The sequence below is a fragment of the Osmerus mordax genome, chromosome 15 (genome assembly GCF_038355195.1).
Source record: "Osmerus mordax isolate fOsmMor3 chromosome 15, fOsmMor3.pri, whole genome shotgun sequence".
In the NCBI taxonomy this organism is placed as follows: Eukaryota; Metazoa; Chordata; class Actinopteri; order Osmeriformes; family Osmeridae; genus Osmerus; species Osmerus mordax.
In genome coordinates, this window is record NC_090064.1 from 6,748,997 (window position 1) to 6,772,344 (window position 23,348).

General features: G+C 48.8%; 3 protein-coding genes across 8 annotated transcripts; 1 reads left to right on the top strand and 2 right to left on the bottom strand.

The window, feature by feature from the left end:
* Positions 1-1,741: 1,741 nt before the first annotated feature.
* ropn1l (rhophilin associated tail protein 1-like) lies at positions 1,742-3,891 on the bottom strand. Its single transcript, XM_067251397.1, has 6 exons — positions 3,794-3,891; positions 3,276-3,408; positions 2,944-3,067; positions 2,354-2,515; positions 1,968-2,143; positions 1,742-1,796 (listed from the first exon to the last, which is right to left on the bottom strand). The coding sequence occupies exons 2-6, from the start codon at positions 3,404-3,406 to the stop codon at positions 1,742-1,744; spliced, it is 648 nt and encodes a 215-aa protein (XP_067107498.1). The 5' UTR covers positions 3,407-3,408; positions 3,794-3,891.
* Positions 3,892-4,414: 523 nt separating this feature from the next.
* nup58 (nucleoporin 58) lies at positions 4,415-13,048 on the top strand. 5 transcript variants are annotated; one of them, XM_067251390.1, is made up of 13 exons: positions 4,415-4,766; positions 4,928-5,091; positions 5,238-5,270; positions 5,369-5,783; positions 5,880-5,945; positions 6,185-6,359; positions 6,553-6,632; positions 6,785-6,903; positions 7,038-7,120; positions 7,952-8,153; positions 11,798-11,881; positions 12,444-12,545; positions 12,879-13,048. In XM_067251390.1, the coding sequence occupies exons 1-13, from the start codon at positions 4,684-4,686 to the stop codon at positions 13,046-13,048; spliced, it is 1,776 nt and encodes a 591-aa protein (XP_067107491.1). In that variant the 5' UTR covers positions 4,415-4,683. The 5 variants fall into 5 exon arrangements, 4 of the variants coding, with proteins under 4 accessions (XP_067107491.1, XP_067107493.1, XP_067107492.1 ...); XM_067251392.1 differs by lacking the exon at positions 12,444-12,545; XM_067251391.1 differs by lacking the exon at positions 11,798-11,881.
* A 4,018-nt stretch (positions 13,049-17,066) lies between these two features.
* LOC136957454 (crystallin J1B-like) lies at positions 17,067-23,067 on the bottom strand. 2 transcript variants are annotated; one of them, XM_067251395.1, is made up of 10 exons: positions 22,973-23,067; positions 22,738-22,829; positions 21,659-21,838; positions 21,233-21,331; positions 20,621-20,713; positions 20,312-20,468; positions 20,076-20,191; positions 19,789-19,866; positions 18,641-18,780; positions 17,067-18,402 (listed from the first exon to the last, which is right to left on the bottom strand). In XM_067251395.1, exons 2-10 carry the CDS (start codon positions 22,802-22,804, stop codon positions 18,301-18,303), a joined length of 1,032 nt encoding a protein of 343 aa, XP_067107496.1. In that variant the 5' UTR covers positions 22,805-22,829; positions 22,973-23,067; the 3' UTR covers positions 17,067-18,300. The 2 variants fall into 2 exon arrangements, with proteins under 2 accessions (XP_067107496.1, XP_067107495.1); XM_067251394.1 differs by having other exon boundaries at positions 22,738-22,884; positions 22,973-23,065.
* Positions 23,068-23,348: the final 281 nt, after the last annotated feature.

Here is a 23,348-nt window from a genome sequence, read left to right on the forward strand (position 1 = left end):
TGTTGGTGAGCAGAGAAACACTGAACTCGGCTTCCTGTATTCTGACTGAGTGGTGAGTCACGTAGTAGGCGGGGCTTCAGGAGACCAGGAAGTAAACTGTATCAGGGTGTATTGTAGTAACAGCAAACTGAGTGACAGGAGATCTCTTACACTTAAAAAACAAAGAAAGCCCACCAGCCACTGGGTTTTGTATTGAAGTCAATGCAGCCACAGGAGGATGTAGGCTAGCTGTCCTCAGGATGTAGGAGCAGTGGCAACATGTGACCAGAGAGGAAGCACATTTCTCACAGACATAAATTATGATCTCTTCTGTTGGAGGGCTGTACCTTGTATGTGCTTTCTGTGTGTGTGTGTGTGTGTATGTGTGTGTGTGTGTATTTGAGAGTGTATGAATGACATATGGTTTGCCAACTCCTGTTACTCTGTATTACTCACAGTGTATTCACAGTAATACTATTACTGTGAACGGGGGGTTTAGCCCACCAGTCACTAGGTTTTGTATTGAAGTCAATGCAGCCAGAGGAGGACGTAGGCTAGCTGTTCTCAGGATGGACCATGGTTCTACCACAGACAGTGCTGCTGACTTGCTGTACACCTTCAGTTCAATACTGTGTATTTTAATAAATAAAATTGTGAAATATTAATATATTTTGTATAGTTTTATCTCAAAGTTTCACAATGTTTATTTTGATGACATGTCACAGAGGAGGATGCTCCTCCCCTTCCTCCCTGAGGAGCCTCCACTGTGGTTGTGTGACAGACTCGTGTCAGCCTCTACTCTGTCCTGACCGCGCCAGGGAGACCCATGTAGCTGGAGGAGGTGGGAGGATCCGTCACGTCCACAGACTCCAGACCCATGAGGTCAGCCGGTCTCACCATCCCTCCCTGGGGACCCCTAGAGGAGAGAGACCAGAGCTGGTGAACCATCGCCCACCTGCGACTGTGGTGGTCTTTCACAGAGGGTTCCATGAGAGCAACACAATAACAAAGCTCACAGATCACTCTCAATGGAAGGCCCATGCTGAAAGATTTAGAGAATGTCTAGCGTTTCAATGTATACACAGCTAATTGAAATGTGAGTATAATTACACCTTTGATAGGCTGTCAATCATCCAGATGTGTTCTTTCTTACTCTGTCCTTCTATCATCTGTCCTTCTTCTCAAGTCCATCTGTGTGGCTGTCTTCATTCATCTGTCTCTCTCTCCCTCTTTTTCTCTCCTCCTTTCTGGCTGTCCACTCCTCCTCTTTCTCCCTGTCTCTCTTCTCACACCAGTCCTCAACAATCATCATCTCCCTTAAGAAAATCTAGTTTGGAGCCAGGCACAGTTAACTACATAGATAGTTTTGTCCAGGAAATTCTGCCCTGACTCAAACAGTTGTTAAATACAAATAACAAAGAGAAACACATTGGTACAGTTTGGGCAAAATAACTCTGGAATAACTGTAAGCAGTACCATTCTCAGGGGACAAGAGAATGGTCAGAACATATTAAGGTCTGAACTCATTAAATGATAAAAAGCATTAGGAACACAAATCAAGTTGAGGATCTATCTGTCTACCCCCCACCCCTGTTTCACTGGCCCCCAAGTCCTGCTGGAACTCTCCTGTTCCAATGCTATGGGGGGTTACCATACAATGAGTCAATACTTTGGGGGTTCTAGTAACATTTATTTGTAGAAAAAGTAAAGACTCCACTCTTCCTGTCTGTTCCATGTCCCTGTCATCAGTCTCTCTATTGTCTCACTTCTTACGGCTGTAGAAATGTGCCACCTGTATCATACCATTCTGTCTGGAGCTGCAAGCCAGAGAAACGTATTGAATCTGGATTAGAGTCACACGGCCTTGTAGACAGACAGCCAAGAAGAGGACAGAAAGGCAGAACATACACATGAAGAGGCAGGTGGAAAACTTCATGTAAAGAGAAAGAACTCATGAGACCGTCCAGAACCCAGAGCCCATCACTCACACAGACTCCCTCAGGCTGTGCAGGAAGCTGTCTGTCTGGTGCTGGGGGATCTCTCCATCCAGGTGGGCCAGGTAGTTGTACAGACCCACAAACGTGTCGAAGGGGATCCGGGCGGCACCCCCCTCCTCATCCTCCGTCAGGATCTCACACGCAAACTTCAGAGAGCTGATGATGGTCTGCACACACACACACACAGGAACATGTATGAGACAGGCACAGAGATAAGACAGGTAGAATAGCTGAGACAGGTAGAAGAGGAGAGACGGGTAGAAGAGGTGAGACAGTCATATAGGTGAGACAGGTAGAAGAAGAGAGACAGGTAGAAGAAGTGGGACAGTCATATAGGTGAGACAGGTAAAAGAGACGTTCAGCCCAGAGCCTCTCACCCCTCCCAGAGTGCTGCAGCCCAGAGCAAAGAAATGCATCCAGGTGATGTCGGTGCTGAAGTTTCCCAGTGCCAGCAATGTGTCCAGCTGCTCCAGGGGCAGACACAGGCCTTGCCACTTCTGCTGGAGGTCCTCCTTAGCAACCGTCTCTTTAGAGGACAGCTGACACGCACAGCAGTAAAACGACAAGCACACACGTAAAATGTCAATTTTCACACATAACATACATGGCATTCGTGGCATTCACATTCCAAAGCAGGCCCTGTTCTCCAAATCCAGACTTAATTTAGTCATTTAGCTGACGCTCTTTTCTAGAGCGACTTACAGTAAGTACAGGGACATTCTCCCCGAGGCAAGTAGGGTGAAGTGCCTTGCCCAAGGACACAACGTCATTTGGCACGGCCAGGGAATCGAACCAGCAACCTTCTGATTACTAGCCTGATTCTCTAGCCGCTCAGCCACCTGACTCTACTTCTGGGATGTTTGGGCAGGTTGTGTGTTGGGTAGGCCTTTGGCTTTTCTGGTTGTGAACTACAGTGGCTGGATCGTGGGACTGAGTCGTCCTGTCTGTATGTGGTGGCTGTCAGCACCTGCTTGTGGAGGACTTTGAGCAGACCAGGTGTCAGTCCTGTGTCTGTCTTCTGTGTGGCCACGGGCATCTCCATCCTCTCCTTGGCTGGGAGCGTGTCCCCTTTGGACAGGGCGTTGAAGTAGCTGAGAAAACAGAGTCTCTCGTTTACCAGTTCCTTACAGGCTTACTGGCATTGTACCCATACTTAAAACAAACGGCAAATAAACTTGAAACTTCCAACATTCGTATGTCGATTTCATTCTTATGTCCCAGTCAACTTGGGCCGGACACCCTTGGGATCGTCTCAAGGCGGGAATGAGGAGGACCGTTAGACTGGAGAAGGGTACTCACGCAGCCGACCACTGCAGCACATCGTGGGGCTGGGTCCTGATGGCTGCTTTGGTGAACTGTTTCAAGATGTCTGGCAGCTCAGGGGGGATGTTGATTTGCTGGGCGCAGTACATGGTGTCTGGAGGAGGCATTGCTGCAGGCAATATAAAAGCAAAAAGATACCCTTTAAAAGATACTTATTTACCAGTGAACGTGGTAGCAAGACAACGCTGGCCCCCAAGAATGCTAGGTGGTTGCACCTGTTGTAACCATGAAGTCATTGCAAGTCAAGGCCATGATCATTAAAATATGTGTTAGTAACAGATTTTGCCTGAACGAATGATGTTACAATTAAATTCAATTATGCACGAATTACACTCAAATCAAGTTCAAAAAATTAAATTACAGTTCTGTAGACAACTACTGTACTAGTAGATGATTGCTACTGTAATGTACTGTACAGTCAGTACTGTAGGACAGTTGCTAAATTAAACAACGTCAGCACCAGATCAGTAGCAATTACCAATATTCGTATTTACCTTTTTTCAACTATGGAATCTTTATTATTTGCAGTAAATATAGTTTAATAGTAATCTTATATTGGAAACAGTAAAGCTTTAAATGCAGTTACATGTTAAATCCCATCTATTTTGCTAGAGCTATTCTTCAAACTCTTGTTCCACAGCATAGCAACCTGATGTTTGTCAATAACGGTAGCTACGTCACATAGCAACAGTAAAAAAAAAATACAATAAAAAGTGATGTACGTTTTCTTTAGATAACACAAAACGAAAACGGAAAACTTCTTTAATGTGTTATTTTTACACAAAGCACACATGTTGATGTTGGATTTAATTTAATCATTCATTATTTCGACATTATCCTGTTAGATTGTGTAACAACAAAATGAAACGCCAGAGTTCGCTGTCTTTTTAAACCCACATCCGGTGATTGTTTCCCAGCATTGTTATATGCAATAAAAAAGCTAGTTTTAGGTTCTAACACAACAACAAAAAACAAAAACAAACAAAAACATCTCTAAGACGAAAAAATACAAACAATACAAAAAAGGAGAATAAATATTATTTTCACAGCAAGCACCATGTGTTCACTTCAAACCGGAAACGCATTGAAGCTGGGAAGCGCGGAATCGGAATATCAGCGCAGGTCCAGGGGACGTTTATTACTCTCACCTTAAAGTTTAAACGTTAAATGTTACTTATAAATACTGTTTGTAAAGTTAATAATGATTCAAAGTTCAAGACTAGATCGCTTGTTTTAAGCTTTCAACTATGAAAACGAGTGGCTAGCTACCAAGGACTACATCAGCAAGAACCGCGCCACGAACTGGCAGGCTAGCTCTTAGCCAGGCCGATGAGCTAGTTAACGCGTTAGATCCGTCGTTTGAATGTGTGCCTCTACCTGAAATATGTCGGGATTCAACTTTGGAAATACTGGGGGCCTCGGGTCCACCACTACTGGCGGGGGATTCTCGTTCGGAGCAGCTGCAAGGTACACAAGAATTGGCTTACGTTCGTCGCTAGGTGGTTCGTCTCGTAGCAATGCTCAGTTAGATATATCATTTACTTCCTAATGTTTGTGAATCAGTTGCTAATTTGACTATGGAATTGTCAGTATAGTTGGTATATATAACCCCCCTCCTCTCTCTGCAGTACCCCTGCGGCCGCTGGCACGGGGGGATTCACCTTGGGGAGTGCACTCGGTGCCGCTGCCCCGGCTGCTACAACCACGACCGCTGCTATGGGGGGGCTGGGGGGCGGTCTATTCGCTCAAAAACCGGCTACCGGGGGCTTCTCCTTCAACACACCAGTGGCAGGTATAGTAACGTACTTATTGCTACTCTGCACAAACCGTGTCACTAACAGCTCAATCATTCCATGTACATTGCAAATTGGCATATTTAAACGCGGCACATGTATTTAAATGAATTTCCTCTCAAACACAAACCTTGTCGACACACAGGTGCAACCGCTCCTTCAACCGGCCTTTCATTAAGTGAGTGACGTGTTGTAAAGTAGTCCTGTAACACGGCCAATTTTCACATGTCTGCATCCTGGTCGGGGTTTGACCGCGAGCGTGCCGTTTGTCTGCAGGTATCCCCTCCTCCACGGCCGCATCGACAGGCTTCAGCCTGGCCTTTAACAAGCCCTCCGCCTCGGCCACCCCCTTCTCCCTCACCACCGCGTCCACAATGCCCATGGGGGGAGGCTTGACGCTGGGCTCGGTCCAGACCTCCACCGCCCCGCAGGTCGCCAGCACCGGTTTCGGCCTCAACCTCGGCGGAGCGGTTTCGAGCATGGCGCCCGCGTCCATGGGCCTGACGCTGGGCTCCAGCCTGTTCCCCAGCACGATGGCTAGCGGCCTGGGACAGGCTTTCCCCGGGGCAGGGGGCTTGGCGCTGGGCTCCCTGGTCGCCGCCCCCGCCCCGAGCCTCGGGCTGGGCGGAGTTGACTTCAGCACGTCGTCGTCGGAGAAGAAAAGCGACAAGTTGTCCGGGGCCCGTCCCGAGTGAGTCCTGATGGCCGCCCCCGCTTTCTCCCCTCTGCTGCAGGGTTACCTGGTCTGTGTGTGTGAGTGACTCCCTCCGCCTCTCTCCTCTCTCAGGGACAGCAAAGCGCTGAAAGATGAAAACCTGCCGCCGGTCATCTGCCAGGACGTCGATAACTTCCAGTAAGTTCCTACGTGCTCGTCTCTTTTTGCACGCTTCTTGTGCAGTGTGTGTGTGTGGGAATTCAGAGGTGCTTTTAGGTGTGTGTGTGTGTGTATATCTAGGGGTGTTTGTAGGTAGGTGTGTGTATCTAGGGGTGTTTGAAGGGATCTAGGGGTGTTTGTAGGGATATAGGAGTGTTTGTAGGTGTATGTAGGGGTATCTGTGTGTGTAAGCCCTGTGTGTGTGTGTGTGTGTGCAGGAAGTTTGTGAAGGAGCAGAAGCAGGTGCAGGAGGACATAAGCAGGATGTCGTCTAAGGCCATGGCCAAGGTCCAGGACGACATCAGGAGCCTGAAGAAGCAGCTGTCGCTCAGCACCAGCGGCCTGCAGAGGAACGCCCTCGCCATCGACAAGCTGAAGATGGAGACGGCACAGGTACACACACACACACACTGGATCTCTCACATAGGCACGCTGCAACACACCTGCACACACTGCAACACACAACCTCACTGGATCACACACGCACACGGGATATTTGAACCCCCATATCTCTCTTTCTCTGACTCTCTTTCTGACCATCTCTCTCTCTTTCCCACGCTCTCTCCGACTCGGCCCGTCTCACCAGGAGCTGAAGAATGCTGACATCCCTCTCCGGACCCAGAAGACCCCCCCTGGGCTCCAGCATGAGAACACGGCTCCTTCTGAGTGAGTGGGCCGTGTGGCTGCAAGAGCAGGGTCACGGCCGCCCCTCTGCAGAGTCTCTCCGTCTTCCTCCTGTTACCAGCACTATACCAGACCACCACAGCCAGGACAGACAACTCATCTCTCCTCTCTCCCACGCGCGTGTGTGTGTGTAGTTATTTCCGGGGCCTGGTGGAGCAGTTTGAGGTCCAGCTGCAGCAGTACAGACAACAGATCGAGGAGTTGGAGAACCACCTCACTACACAGGGCAGCGGAGCACACATCACCCCCCAGGGTAAGACTCCACACTAACACACACGCCCACACATCCTCACGATCACAACCCCACACCCTCATTCACAACCCCCCACACACACACACAACCACAGCAAGCATGTGGAACGTCACTCGTGGTGTGTGTGTTTCCAGACTTGTCCCTGGCCATGCAGAAGCTCTACCAGACGTTCGTGGCCTTGGCTGCCCAGCTGCAGTCTGTACATGAGAATGTAAAGGTGAGTCTCTAGCCCTCCCCCTGGTGTCTCTAGCCCTCCCTCCTGGTGTCTCTAGCCCTCCCCCTGGTGTCTCTAGCCCTCCCCCTGGTGTCTCTAGCCCTCCCCCTGGTTTCTCTAGCCCTCCCCCCTGGTGTCTCTAGCCCTCCCCCCTGGTGTCTCTAGCCCTCCCCCTGGTGTCTCTAGCCCTCCCCCCTGGTGTCTCTAGCCCTCCCCCTGGTGTCTCTAGCCCTCCCCCTGGTGTCTCTAGCCCTCCCCCCTGGTGTCTCTAGCCCTCCCCCCTGGTGTCTCTAGCCCTCCCCCTGGTGTCTCTAGCCCTCCCCCTGGTTTCTCTAGCCCTCCCCCCTGGTGTCTCTAGCCCTCCCCCTGGTGTCTCTAGCCCTCCCCCCTGGTGTCTCTAGCCCTCCCCCTGGTGTCTCTAGCCCTCCCCCCTGGTGTCTCTAGCCCTCCCCCTGGTGTCTCTAGCCCTCCCTCTTGGTGTCTCTAGCCCTCCCCCTGGTGTCTCTAGCCCTCCCCCTGGTGTCTCTAGCCCTCCCCCTGGTTTCTCTAGCCCTCCCCCCTGGTGTCTCTAGCCCTCCCCCCTGGTGTCTCTAGCCCTCCCCCTGGTGTCTCTAGCCCTCCCTCCTGGTGTCTCTAGCCCTCCCCCTGGTGTCTCTAGCCCTCCCTCCTGGTGTCTCTAGCCCTCCCCCTGGTGTCTCTAGCCCTCCCCCTGGTGTCTCTAGCCCTCCCCCTGGTTTCTCTAGCCCTCCCCCCTGGTGTCTCTAGCCCTCCCCCTGGTGTCTCCGTCTTGCTGATCTCCTCCTCCTTCCTCCCCTGCTCTTCTTCTGTGGTCAGATCCTGAAGCATCAGTACCTGGCGTACCGCCGGGCCTTCCTGGAGGACTCCACCGACGTGTTCGAGTCCAAGCGCCAGGCCAGCAGGAAGTGGCAGGGCTCCCACCGCCTCACCACCGGCCCCGCCCCCTTCAGCAGCGTCCCCAACGCGGCGGCGGTCGCCATGGCGGCCACGCTGAGCCAGCAGCAGCAGCCCGCTCCAGGTCTGACCGCCTTCAAGTTCTAGAACACCCCTCCACTTGACCTTTGACCCCCTCCCTCCTCCTCCCCCCTACTTCACTCCTCCACCAACCTGACATTCTGACCTTGTCAAAGCGAGGAGGCAAGTGAGGATGAAGAGAGAAAGAGAGAGAGAGAAAGAAAGAGAGAGAGAGAGAGAGAGAGAGAGAGAGAGAGGATGAGAAGGGGAGAGGGAGAGAGAACAGAATCAGGAAAAAAATAATAAAAGGAAAACAAACAAAAAAAACATTGGTAGTGCCAAATCCTGCTTTGTTAGTTTTTTGGCGTGAGAAGTTCGAGAGAGAGAGATCAAGGTGAGAGGAAAGCATCATAGTAACCGCTAACACTCTGGAACCACACCGGGTCTCCAACCCCCACACCTCAGGGGCCTAGGACCCAGGTCAGACTGGCTGTAGACAATGCCTGTTTAAAAAACAAACAAAAAAAACAAGAGAGATTCGGGTCTCGTTTACAAAATCCTCTGCCTCTCGCTCTGTAAAAGCGTGTGGTCGTCCCTTGTGGGGCGAGAGAGGGGTACGAGCTAAAAGAAACAAGGAGGCTGTTTTTACTGGAGAGGTGAGCTTCGACCAGACGCACGCGTCAGCAGAACCTCTGTGCGTCTTACACTCTGGGCTCTCCGTTTGATCAGGTGAAGTCTCGAATGTGTCTGCGTATTCAGCGAAGGGCGCCCTGGTTTGAAGTGGAGATTATCGGCGCTCTTGAATGTTGTCGCCATATTCTGGCGTCGTGTGATTTATCTTTAGTTTTTTAGAAAGAGTATTTATTAGATTCTTATGTTTTTTTTTGCCAATTATAGGAGCGTGTGTGTGTTAATGACTTAGACCAAATGTTGCCATATGAAGGCAGTCTGTACAGGATGTAGGCTACACTTACAAAACACACGCACCACATAGACACGCACACACAACCTCAGTATTTCTGACGGATAGTGCAAACGAGATGGTATTCTGGCAGTTGGTAACTGTAATGGCATAACAGGACATCTTAATGAGGAGCGAACATGCCTCCGTAAGCCCCTCTCCTCTCAGAGAAACTCTGCAGGGCTGTTGATGGTACAGGGTCTCCGAGCGGTCCATGTCTCTGCCTCGCCGTTTCAGTATTGTCCGTTTGCGTGGGGTCGTCAGAGCAATAATGCTGTCATATTCCACGCCGATATCGAGGCCACCTTTGGTTGTTTGCCATGCCAACCATGCACCCGGAGCTCCACATGTTTAGTGTGTGTTCTGTGCATGACGGATTTATACATGAAGTCAATATATACACACACACACACACATATCATTACCTGACTGTTCACCAAAGCTGAATCGGTCACTATGCATTGCACAGTAACTAGTAGTATTGTTCACGTTGAACCAGATAGGATATCTGTAGTTTAACACTAGTTCAGGACTGAAGCAATGGAGACTTCCTCTTCTCGACGTCCCCGCGTCTGCCTTTCCAGTGGTCGCTCTCGCCTCCAGCAGGGTCCGTCAGACGTGAACCCTGGAGTGGTCGCAGAACTGGAGATTCCCTGGAGGAGACGAGCAGAGTCACATTCAGGTCGGCAGGAGGGCTTTCAGGAGAAGTGGCGAGGGTTTTTTTTGCCGTGTCCTTGTCAGTTGAGCCCCCCAGGTCTGTGAAACTCATTTTTCAGTCTAGATTCAGTGAGCAGAAGGGCTGTGGTGGTTCCTCTCTGCCTGCTGAATGTGGTCTGGCCTTCAGACGCCAGACAACTCCTTTTGTGCCAAAAAAAAACAACCTAACAAACCAAGTCTCTGTCCAAAGAGGCGGCCATTATGTATTCTTTGAGATGAACCAAATGCTGCTCGTCCTTCTCTCCCTGTCCACTGCGAGGTTCTGGCTACAGTCTGGCCCGTGTGAGTTCAGCTAGCTGGTTCCCCCACGTGCCTCGGTTGTACTGGAGACTTTGAGATTTGCTTCTCCGTTCGTGAGCAGTGTACGTTCGTTTGGTCCAACTCCTCTTGATTCAGGCTTGAGGATTCCCCAACCCCGGGGATAGTTCTGGAAATCCCATGCAGTTCCGGAGCCTAAGGTTCTATAGAACAGTTGTCTGGCTGGCTGGTGGATCCTGGCTGGCAATTGGGTTATTTTGCACCTGTTTGACTCAATGAATCAGAATGTAGGCCTAGTTTGGCTCTTGTTTGACTGTGGGAATCAGCACGTAGGTCTGGTTTGACTCAGTGAATCAGAACGTAGGCCTTGGTTGACTCCTGTTGGCCCATGAATCCGACCATACAGGTAAATCGATCCGTCAGTGCTTGAAGACATTTGCATTTAAACAGCAGTTTGACCAGTAAGTAGAGGGGATGCTAGCAGCATGTGTTCACATGAGGTCCACCGGTCTGTCTGGTAGCAGGGGGGAGCTTTTTACCGCCTCGAGCCAGTTTAAGCTGGGTCGTCACGGCGTGCTCTAACGACACCGCAGAAACCAGCCAATCACGTCCCGCTGTCTGAGCGAGAGCGGGGTCAGACAAACAGCTCCATGATCAGGCTAGACCACACAGAGCGACGCAGGCTCTTTCGTGGGCCCTTTCCCCCCCCAGCGTTGTCCTCAGTCAGCGCTAACTGGCTACGTCTGAATCAGTAGAAACAGGGTGACGAAGTCAGGCGCCACTCGTGATGATCTGAACCCAGTGTGTGTTTTCGTTTTGAACGTGTTTTTAATCGCATATAGCCGACGCCTGTTCGATGCATATATAATATATATTTAATATGGTGATAGAGTGTGCCTTTTGAAAGTAGATGTAGGCCCACATGAATGACGACAGGCAGTCCCAGCTCTCTGGGCACGTGCTAGTCCTTTCACCTTGGCGTTTTCAATTTTTTGTTTGTTTTATTTAATAGATTATTTTTTTTTTACTTGTCAAATTCAATAGCGACTAGCAATTAACAATCAGTTCTGTGCTAAACTGTTTGTCTGTTTTTTTTTATGTAAGTGGAATTGCATTGAATTGACAATAAATCCGTTTTTAAAATGAGAGACCTTTGTCTTTGTTTTATTCACGAACGGCTCAATCGGAAAAGGATTGACGCGGTTCAAACTAGACCCCCGCCCCACCTGCATGTTGACAATCCCAAACGACCGAACCCTGTGCCCTCGGTCTGACCGCACGCAGGAACACAAGACGGAGGTTTGAGGGTGGAAGCGCTATGCTTCTTGGCGTTGGCTTGACCCACGTCCTGTTAAGGGGCTGATGACTTCAGGAGGTTGGCGGTCGCCTGGTAGGGAGGAGGGATGGAGATATCTGTCTTTTCTCTGGGATTCGGCCCAAACTGGTGTTCTGTTGCCAGACGGGTGCTGGCCGGATGTTTGTCCTTGTGAACAGGCACTTGTGCTGCTAGTTACCGGAGCGGCAGGGTTCGGTAGCAGCAGTCCCTGGACCTGGGGCTTGATTTCTACATGAGTCTATACGCACATTCTCACTCTCTCACTCACTGACACACTTGGTATCTCATTCGCTCACACTCACTCTCTCATTCACACTCACTCATTCACCACCTCACTCACTGTCACTCTTTCACTGTCTCTCACACACACACACGGATCTGACCAGGGTGGGGTCAGGGCCAGGAGAGTGACCAATATGTGCTCTCTCTGTCTCAGGGTCTCAGGTGCCCCTGGGGGCTGGCTATGGAAACCCCTTAGCCTCGGGAGTGGGCCCTAGCTTGGGCTCGTCAGGCCTCGGAGGTACCAGCTCTCACCCCTGCTCTCCTCCTCACCCCTCCCACACTAACCCCTCCACGTCTTTACTCTCTCTTTCTCGCTCGCTCTTTCTTTCGCTCGTTCTCTGCTCTCTCCCTTTTCCTCCTTTTCTTTTCTCTCCCTTTCTCTATCTCTTCTCACCTGCCTCGAATCTTAGCTGTTCTGTGGTCGTGAATAAAAGGTGTGTGTGTGTGTGTACGAGCACCGTGCCACTTGAAAGGTTTGCAGTGTATCAGGGTGTGAGAGGGAAGCAGCCTGTCAGGTGTGGTCGGGGGCGGGTCCCCCTATACCGCTCGCTTTTGCTATTGGGCCCTGCTCTCTCTCTGCTCTCCGATTGGTCTCTTCTGCTGCCTGTCACCATTGCACGTTGAGCTCTAACCATGTGTGGCGCTGGCTTTGGCCTTTCTGGCCATGCTAGATGGTGACATTCGTGTGTGTGTTTTTCGGTCTTTTTCGGGTGTGTGAGAGGGAGGTTGTGTGTGTGTGTGTGCGTGAGACAGACAGAGGTGTGTGTGTACCATGGCTAAGCTCTCTCTCCCTCCTGCAGCCTTTGGTGGTGGTGCTCCAGGGTTTGGGGGGGTGGCGACCGGGGGCGCCTCATTCGGCTTCTCCTCCGCCAGTAAGCCCTCCGGAGGCAGCCTGAGTGCAGGTACACACACACTAGCGCACGCACACTAAGACACACACCGACGCAGAGTATGGGGAAAGCTCACACCAGGAGCATTCTTGCAGGTAACCTGTACATTGTTTATGAATATTAATAATGTTGCCCCCCCCCCGTCTCCCTTTCTCTTTCCTCCTCCTCTCCTCCCTCTCTCCTCTTTTCCATCTCTCCTTTTTCTCTCATCTCTTCTCTCCCCTCTTTCTCCTTTTCTCCACCTCTCTTTTCCTCTTGCTTTCTCCTACCTCTATCCTTCCCTCTCCTCCTACCTCCTTACTTCTCTCCCTTCACCTTCTCCTTTTTCGCTCTCCTCTCCTCCAGGGTTTGGCAGCAGCAGCACCACAGGTTTCAACTTCAGCAACCCGGGCATCACCGCGTCTGCGGGACTCACCTTCGGGGTGTCCAACCCCCCCACCGCCGGCTTCGGCACCGGAGGACCCCTGCTGCAGCTCAAGAAGCCCCCCGTGGGGAACAAGAGGGGCAAGAGATAGGGGTGGGTGGGGGAGGGGGGGGTCTGACCTCAACGGGGGGAGGGGGGCTGGCCACGCCCAGGGAGGGGGGTAGGGAGGGAGTTGGGGCGGCTGGGAGGAAGCTACGGGAGGGGGAAGGGGTTTCCAGGGGAGAGCGGGGCTGTCCAGGGGTGGGAGTGGAGCTACACTTTATTTTTTTATTGAGGGGAGGGTGACTGGAGGGGGTGGGGGTATAAAGATAGAGGAGGATTAGCACGAGGGATGGTGCACAGCCTGTGTTTCTGGCATTTTCTCCCAAAAAAATTGCGTCCAAGTTCATCACCATCACCTCTTCATGATAGCTTTGTTGTTTTTTTCTTTGTGTTTAATACTTCCTGTATATCGGCGTATGTACTTCCTGTATGTCAGGGTGTGTACTTCCTGTATGTCTGCATGTGTGTAGGAATAGGGAAGCCAAGTTGGTGGTCCTACATGAAAAACTGACATTAGGCTTCCTTATTACATCTGTATTTCTGTGTCGTCTGTCTGTCTGGGCCTGTCTGTCTCTCTCTTTGTTGTCTATAAGGGCATCTGTGGTGGAACAATCTACCTTTTGCCATTTTGTGTAAATGCATTGACAGCAATTGATAAGTACAGTGTTGTGCACTTGTGTGTGTTGAGCTATCATTATGTCCGTCATGTTATGACAGTAGGCAGGTTGTGAGAAAGAACATGTCAGTGATAATAAGCAGTGCACTCAGATTATCGTTACCAAACAATAACGCCATCTTTTCTAGTCATCTAAATCAATGTGTAAACCTGTATTTTCAAAAAGCGGTTTAATAAAAAATAAACTCATCTTGATGGTTTTCCTGTGGCTTTGTTAGTTAAAAAGGAACTCACGAGCAAAGGTGCTTTGATTATTAACACGAGTCAAACTTCTCATCTTGCAAAATAGATTCAAATGTATCTTGTAATCCATGATCGCTATAGACTGCAATATGTCTTTACACCAGTAAGTGTCAGACTTTCCTCATATTAAGTTTTTCCATTAGCTAAAGTGGGTCTTGGTTTGGGGATCCAAACAAACTACGGTTCACTGAAGAAATCGAAAAAACATTACTTATAGAAGAGATAGCACATGAAAGACAACACATCTGGATCCAGTTTTCCGCTTGAAAGTCTAGGGCAGAGTGGAGATGAATCGAAGTCTAATATCCAAAAGTAAAACTTTTGCTTTTCAGCTGACATCGCAACTGTCTGAAGTAGATAACTGAGCGGTTCCAGCCAGCCTCGAAGGAAACATGGAAAAAGTGAGCCATTGTCGGCAGAGACGCTGCTGTTTCTCATTGTGGCACACAGCTGTAAGCCCCACACTTCCACTTTCATCTCCTGCTGCCTATGGTTGGTGGAGACGGCCGGCGTGGGCGGGGACTATGTCTTCCTGTCACACGGTACTGATATGTCCGTCGCCTTCGCCACGGAGACAGGAAAGGGAAGACCCTTGTTATGCATTCATCGCTGGTAACCTCCAGAGGCCTCGCACATCGGTGTCTGTCCCCACAGGATCCAGTATCTTGTGCAGCTCACTATTCGGTTGATACACTGGCTTGTATAAACCACTATTAACAGGATGCATAATCTGGCATTGCTCACTAGTTGATAAATTATCCCGTGTAGGCTACACTGTTAACTCAGTGATAAAATGATATATTGTCATTTGAATTTACTAGTAAGTAGATATATTATCCTGTTCCTGCAGCCCACTGTAATCTGATGCATTGTTCAGCAAAATTCACTATAATGCGAATACGTTATCATGTACACCTTGTTATTCAGTGCTTCCAGTAATCTGTATAACTCAGCTTGTCACTCTTAATGATGAGCTCGACCTCAAATCATTTTGTAAGTGTTTCCTTTCACAAAACTAAACTTTGTTTGAATCCGATATTCAGATGAGTGAGAACTGGGACGATACATGACTCAGTTGGCCCCTTCTGTGACTGCTGGAAATGTTCTTTCCGAGAAGAAAGTTTCTTCCCAAATCAGTTAGAGTTGTTGGTTGTACAGGGGGAACGATGAGGGCCTGTGTGATGGTTATCACAGCTGGGCCGACCAGCTCTGGTCCAGGGGGCTGGATGGAGGGAACCAGAGGAGGGAGGGGGCTGAACATCCAGGGCACCACACTGGGGAGGGCAGGGAAGTTTAAGTCCTGGACTAGGACTAGGAATGGGACTAGGACTGGGACTGGCGACAATGTCTGGCCTGTCTTTTTTGTACTTTTTGATAAAACGTGCCTAATTTTATCGTCGCACAATGTTACAAGTACAACTTTTGTACTTAAAATAAGGCCTACTGTGCGCGCTCTGTTTTACATAAGCAGGGTGACTCAGGAGGAGTCTGACTAACCGTCATTATCAACCCTGCGGTGACGCTGAGAACACTGCCCTAAACCACCACATCCCTCCAGTCAGGAGGCCTGATGAGACACACAGCTCAGCGCTGCCCTGCCCGGGGCCCTGCTGCATCACCCAGCCATGCCCTCAGCTGACCCCTCACTCTCACACCTAACGCAAAACATACAACCCATAAACCAGCCTTCCGCTCACTCCCAAACAGACTCCGACTTTATCTCCGACTTTGAGTAAGTCGGAGGTAAAAACCAACATCACAGTCCCTTGTCTTTCTCTGAGCCTGCTCGTGTGATCGGACTTTTCCACAAGGAGGAGGAAGGTGACGTCGGAAGGATGTGGTCCTGTAGCTTGTAGATCACAGACCTCGACTTGACTATGGAGGACAGGCAGGCTGTGTCATCTCTGTGTTTGCTGAGAGCCGTGACCCAGAGTAGCTCACCAGAGGACCCAGGAAAGCCACTCCCTACCAAGAACCTTCCGGAAGAGGACAGAGAGAAGCTCAGACACCCACAGTACTGTGAAAAATGTATAAAAAATACAAAATGAAAAGACTAAACAAAAATGTTCTAAAAATGTATGTACAAAAATGTTGGGTGAGTAAGACTTTTTTGCACAGTACACTATTCCAAGCCTCCACCAATGTTAAGGTTGTCGTTCGTGACGTGGAAGAACAATTTATAGGGTCCAAGATGTTTGCTTAAGATGTGTGCGGTACACACAGTGTCAGCACTCCAGAGGTAGGTCAACCCATGTTAACATGGCTGCTTTCAGAAGGCCCTCGAAATGATTTAAACACTCCAGCTCAGCGAAGGGACTCTGAGATGAAGGGTTATACATTTTGAAAGATCTGAGCTGTGCTTTCCGCAGGCACTGTTGAGGAAGACTGTTAACTCTTAGTCAACTTAATGACAAATGACAACACAGGGGGGGGAAAAAAGTTAAGCTACGGTAAAGTTACCCTTCCCTTCACAGAAAAAGCTGTGTGATGTTTTGCCCCCAAAGCTTTAATGCCGTAGTAGGGAGGAGAACTGTAAGGATGTAGACTGCAGGTATCAGTGCACCATGAATATAAACACGTCTCCTGTTAGTATAACAAAGATGAGTCGACAGTTGGACAGTAAGATATTCGGAGGGCTTTATGATAACATGAGCATTGCTTGTTCTGCTGACTGGGGATAAAGAGCACTGGGATAACACATGTTCCCTCTCCCGGTGAGTCCTGGCTCTTTGAAAAAAAGAAAAGAGAAAAAAAAAAAAAACGTTTTGAAGACGTGGACATCTGAAAAACAAAACACCTTCTCTCCGAGGTCTGGATGCAATTACCTCAGATGCAGCCCGATACCTGCTGTGTGGGAGGAAGTGGGTGAGAGGCTGTCTCCCCTGTTCAGGCACACACTGGCGCACTGATGTTCCTGCCAGTGGAAAGCCCGTGTCGCCCCTGTTTGCTGAGGACAGCAGTATTTTCTGCGTGTGTCGTCGCATATTCAATCTGAACGCTGCTATTGTGTTCGGTGGACGGGAGGCTGTTTTCGGTTTTCCATCTGGAGTTGTTGTTTGGGAGCTAAAGAAGCTGGTTTGAAATGAAGCCTTTCTCCAATAAAGTACAGGGCAGTTAAATGGACCATAAACCATAAACAAGACCGTAGTAATAGGTATATATATAGGTACTTTATTTTAACACAACAACACATTTAAGGAAACACAAGCATTCCTACCGAATACGAAGGTTTGATGGATTTTCCTCCCTTCAAACGGGTAATGTTACAGAATACAATAATGAACTTTATCAGCCTTACTGAAACACAACCCAACCCTATTCAACCAGGTTAACAAGTAATTAATGTACCAAGGAGTACCGCCAACCACACCTGTCTCATTTACTTAATGTAACAATGCCCAACAGACTTATACAACAAAATACTTTTATGCTCGTCTTAAATCTTTCATTCCCAGACACTCTTTATGTCAAAGATATTAAGATGCTGGCATTGCTCCACATGGCGAGTTTATGTCAGATCATCAGTGGAGTCAGTGAGGACATGGCGGTAAGGAAGTCAGCAGGTTTAGGCAGAGAGAGCGAGTCCTCTGAGGGCTGGGTAAACTGCTGTCCGTTGCTTGTTCCAGTCAATCTTTGTGTCTCTGTTATTTCACTTGGGCAGAGCACTCACCAGGAGAGAGGGCCAGTCTTGAAACCTGCTGAAATCCACTTCCTCTTTAGCAAAAGAAGTTTCTGTTCTTGAAATGATTGCAAGTTGACAGATTCTCTCCCAATCTAATTTGGGGTTATTCAAATTCAAATGCAAACGAAAGCAACTGGTATGTTTATACATTTTATACATGTTTCTCATGTTAATCATTTTCTTAACTGGTCAAAAGCAAGTTAACTGTGCTAAGAATGTGTGTTCTTCTCCATTGCCAAACATCCTTCCTCTTTCAGTCAACATCACAAAAGAAATGGGATGTTTCACCGGTCGGAGTGTGTATTGCTTTGGTTAAAGGCTTATTACAGGGGACCGGGTTTGATTCCACCCCGAACCACTTCCTGCATGTCTTCCCCTCTCTCCCTGCCTTTCCTGTCACTCTGTCCCTGTCTCTATCAAGGAAATGAAGCCGAAATATATATATATATATTATATATATAAATATATTGGATAAAATACATGACAATATAAAATATATTTTTCACACGCAGACACATTGAGCATAGTCTGACAAAACCAGAAGGCTCATGTTCCATTCCTTACATGTTGCTTTAAAATGAAACTTTCATGAACTGGTTTGCCAGAAATACAACTGTGACTGGAAAGGCTCTTTAACACACTGTCTGAAATGACCTTCACCTAAACAGCTTGAAAAGGGAGTATGAGCGCCGCAGCAGAACTAGGCTAGCTGTGAGCTAACGACATCCTTGGCTAGTTCAAGCAGGAGAGGGTATCTCAGAGTTCTGTTCTTCCAGGACTCTGGGATTCCCTGAAGACCCACCTGCAAACACACGTCAACAAAAACAAGTTCATTGAGACGAAAGGAAAACCTGGAGTAGAAACAGACATATGTATTAATATACCTTGCATTGTTTATATAAGTAAATCATTCATGAATGATTAAAAGGTTAAAATATAAATGCAGTATATTACATTAATGTATAATATAAAAAAAACAACAATGCATATTTATTTGATTATGTAGCCTATCTTATAACTTTTATCAGCAATTATTTGACCTTGGCCCCCAGGCAGGCTCCGATGAAGGAGGCCCTGCTGGCGGTGCAGCCTCCGCAGCGCATGGTGGTCCTGACCGCCTCGTCCAGCTGGCTCTGGGTCATGGCCATGTGGAGCGCCCCCTGGAACGCCCCGGGCACGGCTGGAACACCACGCCCCAGAACCAAGGAACACGGAGAACCAAGGAACACCGAGAACCCCAACGCCCAAGAACCAAGGAACACCATAGCCCAAGGACCAAGGAACACCATAGCCCAAGGACCAAGGAACAGACACAGAAAAAGAAAAGGGGAGGGGGGAAAGGAGAGAAGCTGTGAGGCACATTTATATATAAATATACAGTATGTGTGTTTAGGCATTTCTGCTTTTTAATGATGGTAACAGGATGAGCTACATAGGAAAGGCCGGGGACACAGAGAGAGAACGACAAGCAAGAACTAGCCCAGGGCGAGAATCAAGCTGTGACACACTTGGTTACAACTAAAAATGCCTCCATTTGAGAATGTCCACATAGAGTAAAGAGCCATCCTGCTCTGTTCTCTTTGAGGGAATCAGACAACAGACTTGTTTATCGATAACACCACACTTGACACACAGTCTGAGGGGGGGCAGCCCAGGTTATCTGCCCCTTCGCCCCACCAGTGGTCCACCAGGAAGAGAAGGAGGGAGAAGGCAGTCACCTCAGACTATCGAGATGCGGCCGTTGGCACTCAAGCACCCTCCACACCACACCCCTTCAGCCCAAATGTTAATACATCCTCCTTCACTCCCCTGCTTCTGAAGCAGAGGGGGAAAACAAGAGGAGGGATTCATTAGTTGTACCATCAAAGGAGAGAGGGAGAAAGGGAGGAAGGGGAAGAAAGAGAGCGAGAGACGAAAGAGAAATGGAGAAAGATGGAGGGAGGTAGAGAGAGGAGAGAGAAGGCCAGAAAGAGAGAGACAGAGAGAGAGAGAGAGAGAGAGAGAGAGAGAGAGAGAGAGAGAGAGAGAGAGGAGGGAACGAGAGAGAGGAAGAGAGAGGGCGGGGGTGGAGGGGGGCAACCTTTTGGAGAGATGCTAGCGGATATGCTGACAGGGAGCATGCGGCCGTGCCAAGTGGACAGACTGGACCCCGCTGGTAGCCCACTGCCACACAGACGACCAGACCCACCTCATGTGTTTGTGAATACTGCAGGAGTGAGCTCTTGAATAGTCCTGCTCAGGTTGTCCCTAACCTGGAGGATATGGCCTGCGAAGGGAGAAAGGATTACACTTACCACATGGTTCACATATATACAAAATTGTTTTAGTTTGCTTATAAACTAGTTTGTTTCACATTTTGTTCACGTCTGTGTGTGACCTATACGCTGCCGTTATCGTCGTTTTGGAAGCCAAGTCTCTGTGTTTTTCTACAGTGGTTGGCCTAAATCTTGGGGTATTTATGTTAGAGCGACCTACCAATCACAGCGCTGTCCAGATCCTGGGGGTTCCTTCTGTTTGGATCCCTGAGCTGGGCCAAAACAGCTTCCAGGGCGTTTGGACTGGGTCCATTCAGGATGAAGAACTCCAGAAACCTGCTCAAATAAAAGTTGCACTCGGATTCTGTTTTGTGTCTCGCTGACAAACGGTCTCTTTAGAAACCTGAAGACAAACCGAGAGAGCGGGACATCTCAAGACAAGACTCAATGTTCTACCTGGCGGCTGCCATCGTCACGGCAACACACAGATCGTAGTTCTGGGTGACGCGAACGGCTGCCTCCACCTTCTCCAGCATCTCTGGCTTCCCAGCGTACATGGCAACCACGGGGGCCAGCTTGGTGACGCCATCCATCTGACAGTCCACGTCGCACCCTACAACCCAAACATGACGTTCTGACTCCTCCCCAACTTCTGTCACAGTCACGTCAGATTGTGTTGTCTTTTTAGGAGGTATTATCGCTGTTTTGTTCATGACTATGGAGGGCTCATCTGTTTTATGTCTCGTGTGGGGTCGTCGTGGTTACCGGTCTCATCCTTGCCCTCGTCCACGTTTCGGATGAAGGCTTTCAGGCTTCCGTTCCTCCAGGGCCCGTCAATGGGGAGGACGGCTTTAGGCCCTGCCAGATGTAAACAATACAACGACCAATCAACCGCTCAACCAATGAACCAACCAATCAACCAATCAAGCAACAAATCCATCAACAAATCAAATCAATCATTCAATCAATCAATCCTTCATCCATTCATAACTTCACACATACATACATCTAAATAATATCATTATTTTGATCTTATTTTACATTATTATATGAAAAATCTGTATTTCTCTCTCCCTTGTCAGGAGAAACCAGCATCTACATGGTATAAATGAACGCAGTCTTTAACAGGTTGTAAACAGCTGAATGAGCTGACTCTGCAGGGTGAGTGCCCCATTGTGCCTCGAATGCTTAACCAAGAGGAAGTTTGTCTGTAGTTATACAAGGGGATTTTCCCTGAACCACCTGGGCACATTTTATTAAGAAGGGCTCTGTTGACACCAGATCCACACCACCCCTCTGGTCGATGATCTTCAGCATGTTTGGCTGAAACAAATCACAGTGACGTCAAAGAGAGGGTGTCAGCCAGTGAGAACTGACCTCCTTTCTTTTTGTAGGGGTCGTTGAGAGGAAGGTCGTACACTGTTCCTTTGCCAAAGAACTTGTAGGTCCGCTTGGTCAAGTCTTCCACGTTCAAACCTGAGGGACAAGCAACACAATGCAACCACGATTCAGGCCTAAAGAATTGATCAAATCCCCTAGATATACTGGGACCAGGTCCTGACACTCTAAGAAATTGTGTGAAAGAAGGTTCTAGACACTCTCAGAGTGTAGCATGTTGTTGAATGACTTCATTTTGTTCGCTTTGTTTTTTTCTCTGACCTTTTGACATTGGTTAGTCAAGAAGAGTGGGTAAAAAAGAAAATCCATTATTATTATTCTGTATACTATTATTGTTAAGAATATGTATGGTACCAGGTTCCAGACACTCTTAGAACGTGCATGGTACCAGGCTCCAGGTTCTACCTCCACATTCCTTCAGGGACTCCAGCAGAACGTAGGCCTGGTCTCCATAGCAGGTCTGCTCTCCCGTTGTCCTCCGGTAGAACGGGTTGGCGGACTGCGGACGGAACTCAGGGCTGGGCTCCAGATCTTCCAGAACCTCGAGGAGCCTGTCTGGGTTGTAGATCCAGTGCATGGGCTGGGCTGGACGGGTGGAGTTCACCCAGGAGACAGGGTGAGAGGGATGACATCAGCTTGGACTCGCTCCAGAGAACCGTTCCAAAGCTGGGCTGACGTTCTAGAGTGTGTGGTGAGGATCTCAGCGGCCAGGCCACAGCTGACGGTTGAGTCAGAATCATGGCTGCTCTAGTTGTTTATCGGAATTTCTGTGTGTGGGCGTCAAATAGTGGGTCATGTCTGTCAATACATTTGAGCTGTTATTGTTTTTCGTTCTGGAGGGGCACTGCTAAGCTCAGTACATCAATAGGATCAATAAGCCGGCCACACAAAAACGAAAGCATAGAACAGTATAGTATTTTTTACCCAATATACCGATGTACAGTTATTGCTTCTCCTTTAAAGGGACATTCTGCTGGAACATCTGGTCTACGATGCAAAAAAAACCGAAAGCAGTAGGCTAGCCATCAGAAAAATTGAATAACAGAGCTGTTTTGATCAAATATGAACTGGCTTGCTTTTGCTAAATCATTTTTATGGCCATGAAGGGGGAGAGAGAGGGGGAGAGAGAAAAATAAAGAGAGAGAGAGGGAAAGAGAGATAGAGAGAGAGAGAGGTAGAGGAAGAGGGTAAAAGAGAAAGAGTGGGAGAGAGAGAGGGAAACAGACAGACAGAAAGTCAGAGAGACGGAGAGCGTGAGAGGAAAGAAAGGGAGGGAAAGAGAGAGAGAGAGAGAGAGAGAGAGAGAGAGAGAGAGAGAGAGAGAGAGAGAGAGGGAACGCCCTTCTGCAGCTCTCTATCATCCGCAGCAGACGTGCAGATGTCCCAGACTGATAGTCGGCAGCCCCTCTCAGATCAACACCAGGAAGTCACGCTGATCGGCAGGGGGAATAACTGTGTCGGGTCAGGGCTAGCCGTCATCCTACCTGCCGCGTCCGCCACCGCCGCTCCTATGATGGCGCCCATGGCCCTGTCTGCCACCTCCGACGCCATCTGCCTTCGCGGGTTAGGGTTAGGGCTGTTGATTGAAATGATTGGCCATGATATCGATGCTATTCTGCTCATTCACCATCCTGACAACACAGGGGCCCCAAACAGGTCTGGGTTTAATAACCACAAAGCTAAATCAAAACGAGCGAAGAATTTGGAATGTTTACTCACTGTAGTCGTTCTGCTTTTGTTCAGCTCTCACGAGCGCCTGTGCTGTCTTGACACGCCGACGGACTGAGTCTGTCCTGTGACTCTGGTGCTCCCAGACTGTGTGCTGAGATAGCTCTCAGCCCCTAGATAAGGCTCCAGAATGACCCTGCTGGTTTGGGTGCACGGTCACAGCTTCACCAGTAGGGGGCGATCAATCTGAATCCTGATAGACTAGTCAATATGAATTGTTGAATCCATGAAAACAAAAATGAAGGATGAATGCAACCATGCCTTCATCACGTTTCCTACATGAGCTTGTTTCCTCGTAAACGGTAGAAGGAAACAAAGCATTTGTATTCTTTAAGGTATGTTTTATGTTTTTTATTCTATTCTTTAA